The sequence below is a fragment of the Microtus oregoni genome, unplaced genomic scaffold, assembly GCF_018167655.1.
Source record: "Microtus oregoni isolate MIOR12 unplaced genomic scaffold, Mior012 000049F_ref0000343, whole genome shotgun sequence".
Classification (NCBI taxonomy): domain Eukaryota; kingdom Metazoa; phylum Chordata; class Mammalia; order Rodentia; family Cricetidae; genus Microtus; species Microtus oregoni.
In genome coordinates this window covers 2,909,323-2,925,011 of record NW_024543223.1, presented here as the reverse complement: position 1 = coordinate 2,925,011, position 15,689 = coordinate 2,909,323, and the positions used below count along the sequence as shown (strand labels likewise).

Genomic DNA, 15,689 nt, shown 5'->3' with positions numbered 1-15,689 from the left:
GCAGGCTCACAAGCTTGCAGACGGTTCTCCTGTCCCCTTCACTGGGCTTTGGCTGGGATTACAGATGCATTCCTCTGCATCTGGCTTTTTGTGTGGGTTCTGGGGATGGAACCCAAGCCAGTAGGCTTTGTGGCTTTTACTAATTTACTAATTGAGTCATCTCCCCAGCCCTAGTGGTGTGGCTTTTGAGAAAATTACCTGACATCTCTTGAACTCAAGTTTCCTCTCTCATGGTTTGGAGAGTAAAATACACATCTCCAGCCCTGAAGTATACTGGTGAGAACCAGAGACGGGGAAAGCCCCCAGTGGGAAGTAGAGCAGGACTAAGACATCGTCATGTACATTTTCAAGACAACTTTGGGATTGCTGTTTAGTCACCGGGTGAAACGAATATTATATTGGCCAGGGCCTCCAGCCAAGAGCCTCAGAATCACAAACAGAAGCAGCCTGCAGCTGTGTCCCGTTCAATTGCCACGTGTAGGAAACAGTGACCACTGGGGAACCTGCTCCTCCTTTATGCTGGGCTGCAAGGGCTGGTGCTTGGCTACCTGGGGGCTCGCAAGTCCAAGGAGGTTTAACCAGTAACCTGAAGAGTAGGTGAGGTGATAAGGAGAAGAAAACAAAAGCCCTGGCGCTGGTTTATTTCTACGACCGCCCTATGCCAGTCTAAGGGCAGAGAACCCTTTCCATGGCAACCGCAGCCAACAGACCTCACCAGCTTCAACTGTGACTCACGAATCTGCCCTTCAGAACCGACAGCTGTGTTCCCTTTCCTGTGCACTCCAACTCTCACAGCTACGCCAAGACATAGGTCCCTCTGAGCGTCCTGTCCCTTCTAAGCTGTCCCCAACCCCACTGTCTACATCCCCTCTGCTCTGTTCAGGTGGGGCCTCCCTCCTTAGGGCTCAGTAAATACAATGCTTGCTGTGTGTACACAAGAGCCTTAGTTCAAATCCCTAGGCCCCAGGTAATAGGTAGGATCGCAAGGGTTTACAAGCCCAGCACAGGGGTTGGAGACAGCAGATCCCAGAGTCAGCCAGTCTAGCTGAATGGTGATCTCCACATTTACTGAGAGACCTTGTCTCAAAAAAATGAGGTGGAGAACAATAGGAAAAGACATCTAACAATTATTTCTGACTCCATATGTGCATGCATGGAAATAAATCTCCATTCTCTTGAATTTTACAACAAATTCTAAGAAATATCACCAAAACCATGAACAAAAAATACAAAATCAATAATTCTGCCAAATATAAAATCTTTGTATCTTTGTACATCAAAGGATACTGTTCAGAAAGTGAAAAGACAAATCCTTGCAAGTTATGCACCTGTTAGGGGTCTAGAATCCAAAGTATTATAAAGAATTTTTAGCCGGGCAGTAGTGGTGCACGCCTATAATCCCAGCACTCAGGAGGCAGAGGCAGGCGGATCTCTGTGAGTTTGAGGCCAGCCTGGTCTACAAGAGCTAGTTTGAGGAGAGGCTCTAAAAGCTACAGAGAAACCCTAGCTCGAAAAACAAAACAAAAGAAGAAGAGGAGGAGGAGGAGGAGGAGGAGGAGGAGGAGGAGGAGGAGGAGGAGGAAGGAGGAGGAAGAGGAGGAGGAGGAGGAGGAGGAGGAGGAGGAGGAAGAGGAGAAGAAGAAGAAGAAGAAGAAGAAGAAGAAGAAGAAGAAGAAGAAGAAGAAGAAGAAGAATTATTTTTGTCCTTGAACATGGAGACAAACAGTCCAATTTTTAAGTCTTTGTATGTAGGCCAGACCAGATGGTAATGTTTAAGAGGAATAAAATAAATGTGGTATGCTAAAAACTTTAAAAATATTTTCTTTGTTTTACAATCAGTTCAATGTGTCCTAACCTTGTGAAAACATTTTTATATGATTGATAAATTTTGGACAGGCCAAACATTAAGTTATCTGAATTTTTAAGTTCCATCATTTTTTAAGTTTTTATTAAATGTTGTAAAGGCATAAAGGTTATTGGTTCCAAAAGTTAAAGGTGTGTGCTGAAGAACTGGAAGCAAATGCTATGAACTCCAGGATTTGACTTATAAGACTGCTGTAAAAATGAGAAGGAAATAATGAACCAGGAGCAGCAAAGGATTGCATTGCTAAAGAAGCAGTTTATCATGCACGACAGTGATGCTGTAAAGCTTGTGTGCAGAGAACGTTTGCTGGGATCCAGACTGGTGCAGCCCTCAACCCTCTTCAGAGCTTCTTGAGGAGCTGGAATTGACACAGAGACCCACAGCAGGAGCACGTGCGGAGAGTGGGAGACTCTGGAGCGCTCGGCCCTGAATGAGATGTCTGTATCCAGCCCTCTGCTCAAGGTTCAGGATCTATGCAGAAGAGGAGAGCAAAGACTTACGAGCCAGAGGTGGGGGATGACTCCGAGGAAAGAGAAGCATCCAGAGGAAATGGGGCTGATGCACAGAGACTGTGACTGCATGAGCAAGATCTGGACAAGTCCAAGCCATAGAATCCCAGGACTCAGAAGGGAAAGTGGATACAAAGTCCCACCTCTAATCAAGAAGCTATTTACTATTGATACCTACAGGGAGAGGGAAACTGATTTTCTCTGGTGGAGTGTCACCGGGTACATGAACCCCTCTCCAGGACAGGCCTCATGCTTGGGGGTAGTTGGTCAACACAAAGCAGACTCCAAGTTTTTGTGTATTCTCTTCTTGTTGTTTGGTTTGGTATTTTTTTTATCTTTTTGTTTGTTTGTTTGTTTGTTTTGATGTTGTGGGTTTTTTTCTTCTTTGAGAAGAGAAAGAAGAAATTGGGTGTGTAGGGAGGTGGGGAAGATCTAGGAAGAGTTGGGGAGAATATGATCAAAATATATTGCATGGAAATTTTTAACAATTCCTTTAATTTTTCCTTGTGTATATGGAAGAGCTGAAGAGATGGCTCAGTGGTTAAGAGCATATGCTGCTCTTCCAGAGGACCTGGGTTTAGTTCCCAGCACTCACATCAAGTGGCTCACATCCACCTATCACTCCAGCTTCAGGAGGCTCCAATGCCTTCTTCTGGCATGTGGATTCCCGCACACAAATCCACACACAAAGACAGTCACACGCACATATCCACACAGAGAGACATTCACATGCACATATCCACACACAGAGACAGTCACATGCACATATCCACACACAGAGACAGTCATACACACATATCCACACACAGAGACAGTCACACACACATATCCACACACAGAGACAGTCACACGCACATATCCACACACACAGACAGTCACACGCACATATCCACACACACAGACAGTCACACGCACATATCCACACACACAGACAGTCACACGCACATATCCACACACACAGACAGTCACACGCACATATCCACACACACAGACAGTCACACGCACATATCCACACACACAGACAGTCACACGCACATATCCACACACACAGACAGTCACACGCACATATCCACACACAGAGACACATGCACTCACATGGTAGTTCACAGCTGCCTGTAACTCTAGTTCCAGGGAATCAAATGATAGGGCACTAAGAGTGCACACACACACACACACGCAAACTGACACATGAAGGGGTTGGTACAAGGGAGAATCAGGAACACAAAACATACATACACATAAATTTTAAATTAAAAAAAACATTTTTAAATCTATTTCTATAAGTTTAATTTTTTTAAACCCCACATATAAATAAGATCTTGAGCATTTATCTTTCTGCATTTGGCTTATTTCATTTAACATAATGGCCCCCGTGTTCACCCAAATCATCAAATGCTGAGATTTTTTTTCTAAGACTGAACAGTAGTGTGTGCGTGCGTGCGTGTGTGTGTATATGTGTGTGTGTGTGTGTGTGTGTGTGTGTGTTTGATAGAGAAGAGAGAGAGAGATGAGTTTCCACTTATACTTGCTGACGAGCAGTTTGGTCGACTCTATACCTTGACTACTGTAAATTAGACTTCAATAAACCTGGGAGTTTGTTATTTCTTTTACATGCTGCTTCCATTTCCTTTGGATATATTCCCTGGGATGGGGTGACGGCTCACGTGACATCTCAACCTTCCTTTAATCTTCTCGTCAAAGCAGCTTTTTCTGAACTTTCATGAACCTGATACATTTTCATCTTACAACACAGTGGAGGACAAGGAATCCCATTGAGCTCCATGGCTCCTTGATGCAGAAAACAGGACTTTCCCCTAAGGAGCAAGAAGGCTAATGCGCAAAGTCCATAGAAATGTATGGTTGCTTCTTGGGATAGTGAGAAGATGAGCCAATGGCCAGCCTCCCTCCCCCATCCATCCCACAGGCCCCTGGCTATGCACTCACTGAGATCTTGGTAAATATGTACAGCAACAAGGACAGAACGGAAAGGTAGATCTGGATCCGCTTGCCTCCAAACCGCTTCCGCAGGTACTCTGGCATGGTCACCACCTGAATGGGATGAAATGGAGCCCAAGTGAACAGAGAGCCCAGGGCAAGCAGATAAATGGGGTCTATCCTGGTGTCAGAGCATCAGGAGTGGTCAGGGATTCAAACCCTTGTTAGCCCAGGAAGTCTACAAAACAGCCAGGTGCCATTTGCTTATTTCAGCTCCACATACCCTGTCCAGTAGACGTAGGGAGGCCCTAGCATTCAGCTGCAATGTATCAAAAGCATCCAATAAACACATGTTCTATAATACACACATGACTGGATGTAACCCAGGAGGCAGATGCTTGCCCTGGAGAAGGTGTATGCAAATGTACGTATGTGTTTGTGTGTGTCTGTCTCCCTGCCTGTGTCTGTGTGTGTTTTGTTTTCTATATAGTGCATCTACTATACAAGACAATGGTAGCCTCTTGCCAATGCCCCAGAGAAGTTATTCGAATGTGAATGTCACCTTCTTCTACACAGGCAGTACAAAGGATTGTAGCTACAGGCCTTCTCAAATTTTCCCTTCTGCAAATCCAGCCACACTTCCTGTTTTGCTCCCTATGGCCTTAGCCTGTTGTCTTCTGGGACCAGTTTGTCACCAGCACTCTGTGAGCTTCCAGAAGGTACAGTCTGCAGCTTGTCCTGTGTCACCTCTAGCTCCCCATGCAGACACTCACATGGCGGAGGTGCTTATCTACGTCACTGAAGAGGTGATGATGAAGCTATGTCTGGTCAGCCACTGGCTCCAAAACAGGAGGTGATGTTGTGCATAAATGAAGAAGGGGGAATAGTTTTTTTTCTCTCTCTCTTTCCCTTCTAGGGGAGGAAGTAATGAGCTCACAGCAGTGTATCATAAGAACACACTCAGAGAAAGGGTGGAGGATGCTTCAGGGGGCTCTGAATATAGTAGGGTCACCCAGGGACCTTCCTAGATGGAAGAGCAATAAACCTGGACTGAACAGAGCCAGAGGGACTGTTTGATGCCCCTACACAGAATCAGGAGCTATTTTAAAACCTAGGACTGAGGGTAGACCTGGACAATTCTCTGTCATTTATGCCATAAAGTCCCCTGTGCCCTCCAAGGACAAAGTTGGATAATAGATCGGTTACTTACCCCAGCCTTGATGTAGATGGGGACAAACACCCAGCCCAGCACGACCACAAAGATCAAGGCCTATAACCATAAGAAGAGTTAACTCAGATCAGGAAAAACTTCTACATCTCTGCTTCTCTCAAGAGATGCTGAACTGCTATAGAAAATCCCCACCTCTCTCTATCCCTTCCTTCCTAAGGGGCTTGGATAGACTTTGCTACTGGCATGGCCTATGGCAAAAGCATGTGAGCAACATTGGGAGAGAACCCAGGATGCTGCACATCAACACAGCCCGGACTCCCCACTGTCAACACAGCATGGACTCCCAGCTATAGTTCTGAGTTCTCTTTCTTCTCTTCCCTGGTTTATAAAGAATAAAATACCACTTAGAGAAGAAGGGAAAGAAAGAAGGGAAGGAAAAGGAAGGGATGAGGTAGGGAGGGAGGGAAAGAGGGAGGAATGGAATAGGAAGGGGAAAAGGAGATCCAGTAGCATTTCCCAATGCCTAACTTGGCTAGAGGAGGCCTTGTCTTTGAGGACCAAGGGAAGGGGGCTCCTGTGATTGTCATAGCTAGCGGGCCTCTCATGTGAATGCTCCTGGAGTCAAACCCTACTGCACCCAGGTGCTTCTGAGGATCCCATAAGATCTCAAGATCCTGAACACAGACTGAGCTGCCTGCTACGACTCTGCTATCATCGCATAGGGGAAGTTTGGTCCTTAGTGTAGAAAGGTGGGGGCTCTTTATGAGGTGGCGGAGCACACTGGGACTTCCTTGTGTCCTTGAGAGCACTGTTCAGAAGTGACTGGGGTAATTCTAAAGGGACTCCTCAGCTGTTCCGGGGGGGGGGGGTTACAAAGCCAGTCTTGGTTCTATCTTACTCATCTTCCTGAGTGGGTGATGTCCCTCAATCATTTGCCATCCACACTGAGGCTCCACGGTCCAGAGGGAGCCTCACAAGAGCTGTACCATGCTGTTTAAACCTCAGCCTTCAACTCTGTTGACTGAAGAAGTACCTCTCCTTTACAAACTTAACCTGTCTCCAACATTTCATCATAGCAATGAAAATGGAACTGAGGACCAGCTCCTTCTACCTCTAGGACATGGAGGCTCAGGTGATACTCACGTTCCATTCAAAGCCACCCATGGCGATGCCTGAGGCTGCTCCTGTCCCCGCCAGCCCCACAAAGTGACCACTTCCAATGTTGCTGGCAAAGAGAGAGGCTCCGATCTGGAAACAAAAAGTGATAAATAAATACAGTTAGGTGATCAGGACACTCTGGCTGGGACAACGGAAGAAGAGACGTGCCCGCCAAACGAAGGCACTTGAGCAATCAGAGACCAGCTGGGGTAATTCTAAAGTGACTCATCATTGAAATCTGTGGGACCACATCCCACAGCAGCCATGGGGACTTGGGAAATAACAAAACACAAAGAGAGGCTCGAAAGAGCAGTAGGTCACATCGACATCCACATCTGTCTGTCATTTTTGAATCTGATTTAACTGTGAGGAGGCCCTGGGAAGTCCCCCAGCTCACCAGGGTGCCCTGAGCCTCCTGGGACTGTCTGCTCAGAAGCAAGGCTGAGCCTTTCACCTCCACACCCTGTCAGAACAGGTGGTGGGGCCACACAGTCCTCAGTAAGTGCAGATGCTCTTGAAGGCGATCATAGAGACCCCTGACCCCAGACTCCTTGTCGAGAAAGAGTGCAGAGCTGGTGCCTTCTGTGTGGTTTCCTGACATGAAATTTTGGGATTTCATGTGCTCAGAAGTAACACAAGATACTGTTAATGACAAGTAGTCTCTAAATCCACACCACATTGCCGTTTTTCTTCTACAGAGGTCCTGGAGGTGCCCCAGGAACAATCAAAAACCACCGCACTTTTCAGGAACACCCATATATATCTGACAAACAATTAAGAAGATGTTCATTAAATCCCCAAGAGTAGAGGATGTGAGGATGAAACTGAAAAGGGGGCTGTGCATGGGAACTGAAGGAGAAAATAGCAACCGGGGCCTGGAGAGATGGCTCAGCAACCAAGAGGACACATTGCTCTTGCAGAGGCGCCAAGTGAATGAGTGCAGGCCTGAAAAGACCAGGGTGACTGGAGTGTGATGGACAGGGTGGCATGAGAGTGGGCATTCACAGAAGCGGATGCGTCCAGACTACCTCGGGCTGCATAGCAAGTTCCAAGCCAACCTGACTGTGTAGTGACATACTGTCTCTTGTGGGGAAAAAAAAGGGGTGTCCAGAAGAGGATCACATGGTCAGGCTCTCTAGCCAGTGACCTCCAGGGTCACTATCTCTACCCGATACCCCATCCCTCGTGTTGGGTCTACAGGAGTGAACTGTTGTGTCGCATTTTGCATGGGGATTGGAGATCCAAGCGTAGGTCCGCATGCTTGCTGTCCTAGTTAGGGTCACTGTGCTGTGATGAAACACCGTGACCAAAAGGATGTGGGGAAGAGAGGGTTATTTGGCTCACACTTCAGCATCATGGTCCATCATTGAGGGAAGTTGGGACAGAGACTCAAACAGGGCAGGAACCTGGAGGCAGGAGCTGATGAGAGACCATGGAGGAATTCTGCTGACTGGCTTGCTCATCGTGGTTTGCTGAGCCTGCTTCCTTATAGAACCCAGGGATGGCACCACCCATAGCAGACTGGGTCCTCCCACCATCAATTATTAATAAGAAAATGCTATACAGCCAGATCTCACGGAAGCATTTTCTCAACTGAGGCTCCCCCTTTCAGATAACTTTAGCTGTGTCAAGTTGACATAAAATGAGCCAGCACACTTGCAGGGCAAGCACCCACCGCGCCTTCTGCCTGGTGCTGCAGGTTATGTCCAAACAGACAAAGCCTTTTCAATGACAACATTCGCTGTTGACAAGCAGAGTTATGTTTGTGTATTTCTAGTTTAGAAATGAAACCGTGTCTCCTTCTGCTCCACCATCCGATTAGCGTGCATATGGATGCTCTAGTTTTTAAACTCTACCTTAAGAACGTTGAGAGACACAGACAATGAGGCTTCGTTGGGACATTTACTGCTGTGCTATTATAACAGAGGAAAACATGTTTCCAAATAAAATGCTCAACTATAGGAAAACAATTTGATAAACGAAGATTCACACTAATGGTGGAATACTATGAAGTCATTGAATTAAATGAGCTTTGGAATTTTTACTTTAACAAGGGACATGGTCAGGAAAAAATAAATGAAAGCAATGCCTACAATACCGGACCTCAGGAGGATTACCACAAATTTCAGACTGCCCTGGTCAACATAGCGAGTGCCAGCCAGATCAGTTAAGCTATGTCAGAAACCTGTCTCAATAAATCAAAATGGAGACAGGTCAGGTGGAGCACTCCTGGATCCCAGCACTTCAGAGTGAGGACAGGAGCTTCAGGAATGCAGTTACACATTGATTGTAGTCAGTGAGGGCACAAGAGACCTCGCTTCAAAATAACACAAATGATAGCTTCACCTCACATAACCTATATGATACTCAAAATATTTAAGTGCATGTATGTATGCATGTATATAGATAAATTGACAAATATAGATCCATATTCTGGCACAATCATGTTTGGAAGAGAAAACACAGAGCATATATTTATTTAATTTTACTTTTTATACTTTTTCTAATTTTTTACAATGATTTATGAATATAATTCATATATATTCTTTATATAAGTCTTTAAACCCTCCAGTGCCCTCTCAGACTCACTGACAGAGCCTGAAGACTGAGAACAAAGCAGGCAGGTAAGTTCAGTATTGGTGTTGTATAAAAATGTCACCAAGAGCTGGGAGACGGTTCCTCAGGGAAGGGACCTCGCTGCCACATTTGACAACCTGAGTTCAACGCCCAGAATCTAAATGGTGGGAGGAAAAATGGAGTTCCCACAAGTTCTCCTGTGACTTCCACACGCATGCATGGCATGTGCACCGCAACAAATACGTACACAGGAACACGCTGTCATTTAACTAAACAAAGAAATGAATTAAATGTGGCAAAGGCCACTGACTGCTAACTACAATTGCATTCTGTGTGAGAAGTAGAAAAGAGACATCTGACTCCCAGCTGAGCTGGCATCAGAGCTCGGAGGAGTGTACACTCAACCGTGCTGTATGCAAATGAAAACAGAACTACGTCACAAAGGAAAAAAGCAATTCTAAGCCCACACTGATGTTGTGTATCAGGTGTGGGTTCACGTGGGTCTGTGGATAGAAGACACAGAGGCGCTCGCAGGATGATGTCTAGCCTTCCCAGCTGGAGTAGAGTCAGCCTCTGGAGCACTGACTCTCCAGAGCTTAGCAAAAGGCATTTCTGTTGTTATCCAGTTTACACCTTTAGCAAGTTGATTTCCATATCCCCAAACCTCCATTCTAAGCTTCCCAAAGGGACAAGGGCAAATGCAAATTCTCAGTTAATGGACATTCATTTTGCATAGGCTTTGCACCTTTAGAAAACTCAGGCAAACAAGATTCACATATTTCTTTTGTTTGTTTTTTGATTTTTGTTTTTCCAAGACAGGTTTCTCTGTATAGCTTTGGAGCCTGTCCTGGAACTTGCTCTTGTAGACCAGGCTGGCCTTGAACTCACAGAGATCTGCCTGCCTCTGCCTTGTGAGTGCTGGGATTAAAGACCTACGCCACCACTGCCTAGCAAGATTCACATATTTCAAACAGAAGGTACTAGAGACAAAAAGGCAGCGGTCACAGAAGACAGGTTAAAGCGAGGTGCTAACTCCAGAACCAAAATCAAGACCAAAGGACAGCAGCAGCCTGTGCACACCCAGGACCCCGCATCACTCCTCCTCCGAGCACAGGGGGCGCTCTCTGACCTGCTTCTAATACTGCCCTTGACATAGCAAATTACAGGACCTGAACTCAGTTGCTCTACTGCTTTGAGCTTCACTTTCCCCTACTCTAAAGCAAGAATAAGAATCCCTTTCTGCCAGACAGGTGTGGTACACAGTGTACCCTATATCTCATCCCTTGTGAGTAGAGATGGAGGGACAGATGATCAAGTCCAGCCATGGCTAAATAGCAAGCCTGAGGCCAGCCTGGGCTACATGAGATCCTGTCTCAAAAAGAAAAATGGATTATTTGGAATTTTGATGTCTAATTTCTTGAGTTCTTTATATATTTTGGAGATTAGTCCTCTGTCTGATGTGGGGTTGGGGAAGATCTTTTCCCATTCAGTAGGCTGCCTTTTTGTCTTACTGACTGTGTCCTTTGCTTTACAGAAGCTTCTCAGTTTTAGGAGGTCCCATTTATTTATTGTTGCTGTCAGTGTCTGTGCTACTGGTATTATATTTAGGGAATGGCCTTCTGTGCCCATGCATTGAAGGCTACTTCCCACTTTCTCTTCTATCAGGTTCAGTGTGGTCAGATTTATATTGAATCATTAACTCATTTGGAATTGAGTTTTGTGAGTGGTGATAGATATGGATCTATGTGCATTCTGCTACATGTTGACATCCAGTTATGCCAGCACCATTTGTTGAAGATGCTTTCTTTTTTTCATTGTATAATTTTAGTTTCTTTGTCAAAAATCAGGTGTTTATAACTGTGTGGATTAATATGAGGGGAGGAGGGCTTGAGGGAATGGGATAGTAGAGATGGGGGAAGGACAGAGACAGAGAGCAAGGAAAGAGGTATCTTGATTGAAGGAGCTGTTAAGGGGTTAGCAAGAAACTTGGCACTAGAGAAGTTCCCAGGAATCCACAAGGATGACCCCAACTAAGACCCTAAGCAATAATAGGGTTCCCAAATTGGCCTTGCCTTGTAGTCTTATTGATGAATATCTTAAATGTCACCATAGAACCTTCATCCAGAAACTGATGGAAACAGAGGCAGAGATTCATAGCAGAATTTTGGGCTGAGCTCCCAAAGTCCAGTTGAAGAGTAGAAGGAGTGAGAATATGAGCTAAAGGTCAAGATCATGATGGGTTCACCCACTGAAACAGTCTGCCTGAGCTAATGGGAGCTCACCAACTCTGGCTGAACAGAGAAGGAACCAGCAGAGGACCAAACTAGACCCTCTGAATGTGGATGACAATTGTATGGCTGGGGAAGACTGTGGGGTCACTGGCAGTGGGACCAGGACTTATCCCTACTGCTTGTACTGGCTTTTTGGAACTCATTCTTTTTGGAGGGATACCTTGCTCAGCCTATATATAGTAGGGAAGGCCTTGGTCCTTCCTTAAATCAATGTGCCTTACCCTCTCTGAGGAGTGGATGGAGGTGGGGTGGAAGGGAAGGTTGAGGGAATGGGATGAGGGGAGGGAGTGGGAACTAGGATTGGATGTAAAAATGAAAAAAAGATAGTTTGGGGTTTTTTATCTTTTAATTCTTTAAGACAAGGTCTCTTATAGCTTAGGTGGGCTTCAAGCTAATTCTGTAAGTGAGGGTGTGCATGCCCTTCTGATCCCTTCTCCAGTCCTAGGATAAGGGTGTGAGCTGCCATGCCTAGCTTCTGATGTCTGGAGGTCAGTTCTCAGGGAAGCCAGTAATCAGAGATAGGAGCTATGTTAGGCCTGTCCATGAGACACCCGTAACAATGCTTGGAGCAGTGGCAGATATCTACACGCATGGACGGTGAGACCGACAGACAGACAGACAGACAGACAGACAGACAGACAGAAAAGACAGGCGTTTTAATAAAATAAAATAAAAAAGAAAGAAAAGAAAAGGGAAAGAGAGAGAGAAGAAGGCATTGTCAGACGTGAGGTGGCAGGTGAGAGAAGTCTCTGAGACACTTCTCCCTAAAAAGACGCGTCATTGTGAAGAAAAATGTACAATGCTGTTAGCAGTGTTACCAGCGCAAGTTTCTATAGACTACACCAGAATTCCTGAAAGACACCAAGGTTGTTCCTTTCAGGAACAAGATCATCATAGCTCAAAAGGAAAATGTTCTCAGCTAACTTCAGGCAATTACTTTCTTTAAGGGCCATGACATTTCAGTATCTGACGCTGCTCTCTGTTTCCTACATCCGTTGTCCCCTCAGGGGGGGACACTGAGATTCCTGGGGGCCTCCTCTCTATTCGCTGGGTCCTGCTATAGCCATGCAGTGATGCTCAGACGTGAGCTGCCCCAGGACATGAAATGTCCTCTCCTCTGCATTTCGGGTAGCTGTGGAATGCTGTTGTGTAAGTAGGCTCTACCCAATGGTTGGTATACACTCATACCACAGGTGTATTGATTGTTTGCAATTCAGATTTAACTGACCGTCCCATATCTCCTGAATATATCATCCTATATCCTGCTAAATCTGGTGGGTCTCATTCGAATCATCTGAATAAATTAATACTAATTGCTGGGACACACCCCAGAGTTTCTGATTCAGTAAGTCCGGTTAGGACTAGAAAAATTGTGTTTCTAACAAGGGTATGAGTCTTGCTGGTGCTACTGCCCTGGGCACCACTCTTTGAGAGCACCATCCTGGCAGAATAAAACAGAAAGAAAAACACTAACTTCTGTGATGTCTGTTAGGCCTTCATCTTACCGAGTGCCCACAACAGCTCTGGAAGGTTGGAATTATTCTCTCCCCATCTTCACGTTATAGAGGAGGGGCCTAAGGGTTAGAGTTACAGAATGATTTGTCCAAAGTTCCATAACCACAGGAGGCTGAAGTCTCCGGACCCAGGGAGACAACACAACATCACACTGACTTGGCTTCCTTCCCTCTCCTTCCCCCTGAGTACACTCTCCCAGAGGTCCCCAGAGGGGACTGTGGAGTAACAACCTTCTGTCCATCTCTGCGGACCCTGGCACAGCCTGTGCTTATCTGTGCTGAGTTTGTTTTCTGTCTTCCTTCTCCCTCTTAAGAATCCTGGTTAATCCTGGTTGGCATCTTTTTTGTTTGTTTTGTGGGGGAGGGTTGTTGGGATTTTTGTTGGGTTGGATGTTTGATTGGTTGGTTTGGTTTGGTTTAGTTTTATAGCTCTGGCTGTCCTGGAACTCACTCTGTAGAGCACGCTGGCCTCAAACAGAGATCCACCTGCCTCTGCCTCCCGAGTGCTGGAATGAAGGCTTCTCTTTTCAACATGGAAAGTTTGGAGAGATTTGACATTTGACTTTTGCCATCTCTTAGGGATAGTGCTTCCTGGCTTTAGACAGAAAATAAGGAAAGGCTCATATATTCAGAATATTGTTTTTCAAAACATCTGGCAAACACTCAGACACAAGCTTTGCTCCAGCGTCATCATAATCTGTGTTTATGCTGTGAACTCATGTCCCCAGAAACAATGACTGTCATTACTGCTGCACACGCCTCTGCCTACTGAAAGATCCACAGGGGTAGAAAATCAGGAAATCATTGCCAACCCTGGTGCTTTCCCAATGGCTTTGGCAACCAAAATCAAGTGAAGTTGTTCAATGGCACTGGAGGTCACAAACAAGCCAGCCGCCCACCAAGCCAACCGCCCATCTAGATGAGCCTCTCTTTGGAATCCTTAGCAGCTAAGGGTCCCTCACTGAGGACGTAAGCTACCATGTCTGTGTCCCTCCCACACTGGTCCTCACTTAGGTCTTTAAAGATCTCCTGCTCCTTCCAGCCCAGGGCCTCTGACCATTCTGGAGGTTGGTGGCTTGGTTGTGGAGTGGGAGATTTTTCGGGTTTTTCATTTGGAGGTTTTAGGAGGGTTTGGGGCTCTTTTGTTTTGTTTTCTTAAATTACTCACCTCTGATTTTCAAATGGGTGGCTTATTCTATTCTCTTTAATTTTAATTGGCACATAATAATTATGAATGCTTATGGGACACAATGTGACATCTCAAGGATCACCTCAGGTGATTGGTATAACAAACCAACATTTTTCATTTCTGGCTGTCCCCTTAGGATCCTTCTGGTCCTGGCCTTAAAGCCCTGTCCTCTGAAAGGTCTCCCCAGTCCGCCTTTGCAGGATAAGGAACACTCCACTTCATCCCATCCACTCTTGACTCAAATACATTTCCTGCTGAAACCTTGCTGCTACTCATAATTTCACAAATACTTCTAAAACTGTGGGTGATGTGTATGTGTGATCTACAAGCTCCTGCCATAGAGTCTAGCTCACAGCCGGCAACAGCATGCTGTTGTATAAAGAAAGGAAAGAGGACCGGATGAATGGATGAAGATACAGCCAATGGAGGAAGGCCTAAACATGGGATACAATAACAATGATGATAGGTGTAGGTGCGAATGCCTATAATTTCAAAACTCAGGAGACTGAGGCAGGCAAAATATGATTTTTGAGGCCAGCCTGGGCTGCATAGTAAGACCCTATCTTTTTTTTTTTTTAAGATTTATTTTTATGTATACAGTGTTCTGCCTACAGGCCAGAAGAGGGCTCCAGATCTCACTACAGATGGTTGTGAGCCACCATGTGATTGCTGGGAGTTGAAGCCAGGACCTCTGGAAGAGCAGCCAGCACTCTTAACTGCTGAGCCATCTCTCCAGACCCTATCTTTACAAGAAAAAAAGAAAACTATTACAATGGTGATGATGATCATCATCACTTGGGAGGCAGAGGCAGGACATTCAGGAGCTCAAGGCCAGTTTCAGTTAAGTAGAGAGTTCAAAACCAGCCTGGGCTACGTGAGATCTTGTCTCAAAACAACAAGAAGAACAAAACATCTCTACAAGGTAGGTGCAATGATCTCTATTTTTTCCATGGAAGAAACAGAGCCACCCCAAAACCTTGCAGGGAGGAACGCATTGAGCTAAGGTTTTAAACAGGCAGGTTGACTCCAGAATCTTTGCTCTTAATTGTAAACTACCTTCATAATATAGGGTTTACTTCAAAAGCTACATAAAACTGCAGCTAACGCCGGGCAGTGGCGGTGCACGCCTTTAATCCCAGCCACTTGGGAAGGCAGAGGCAGGTGGATCTCTGTGAGTTCAAGGCCAGCCTGGTCTACAAGAGCTAGTTCCAGGACAACCTCCAAAGCTACAAAGAAACCCTGTCTCAAAAAACCAAAAAAGAAAAAAAAAACTGCAGCTACTTCTGCTTGTTGTATGCCACATGCCACTGGCTGACAGGGAAAACTCAGGTGACATGAATGACCTACTTCAGCTGACAGTTCCAGCATTCTTCTGGCTTCAACAGACTTGAAACATTGGTTATAATTCTGATTGCCTTTTCTGACTACAGAAGGGCTGATCTGATAGAAAACACTAGGAAGACAGCCAGTGGGAAGGGAGA

General features: G+C 45.6%; 1 protein-coding gene across 2 annotated transcripts in view; it reads right to left on the bottom strand.

Moving 5' to 3' along the window:
- Nucleotides 1–15,689, bottom strand: part of LOC121436431 (sodium/glucose cotransporter 1) — a 66,783-nt gene that overhangs the window by 29,034 nt on the left and 22,060 nt on the right. For both annotated transcript variants that reach the window (XM_041636310.1, XM_041636309.1), the window contains exons 3-5: nucleotides 6,623–6,727; nucleotides 5,519–5,578; nucleotides 4,318–4,422 (exon numbers count right to left, since the gene is read on the bottom strand). In XM_041636310.1, the coding sequence (XP_041492244.1) occupies nucleotides 4,318–4,422; nucleotides 5,519–5,578; nucleotides 6,623–6,727 (270 nt within the window). The remainder of the gene's footprint in view (nucleotides 1–4,317; nucleotides 4,423–5,518; nucleotides 5,579–6,622; nucleotides 6,728–15,689) is intronic.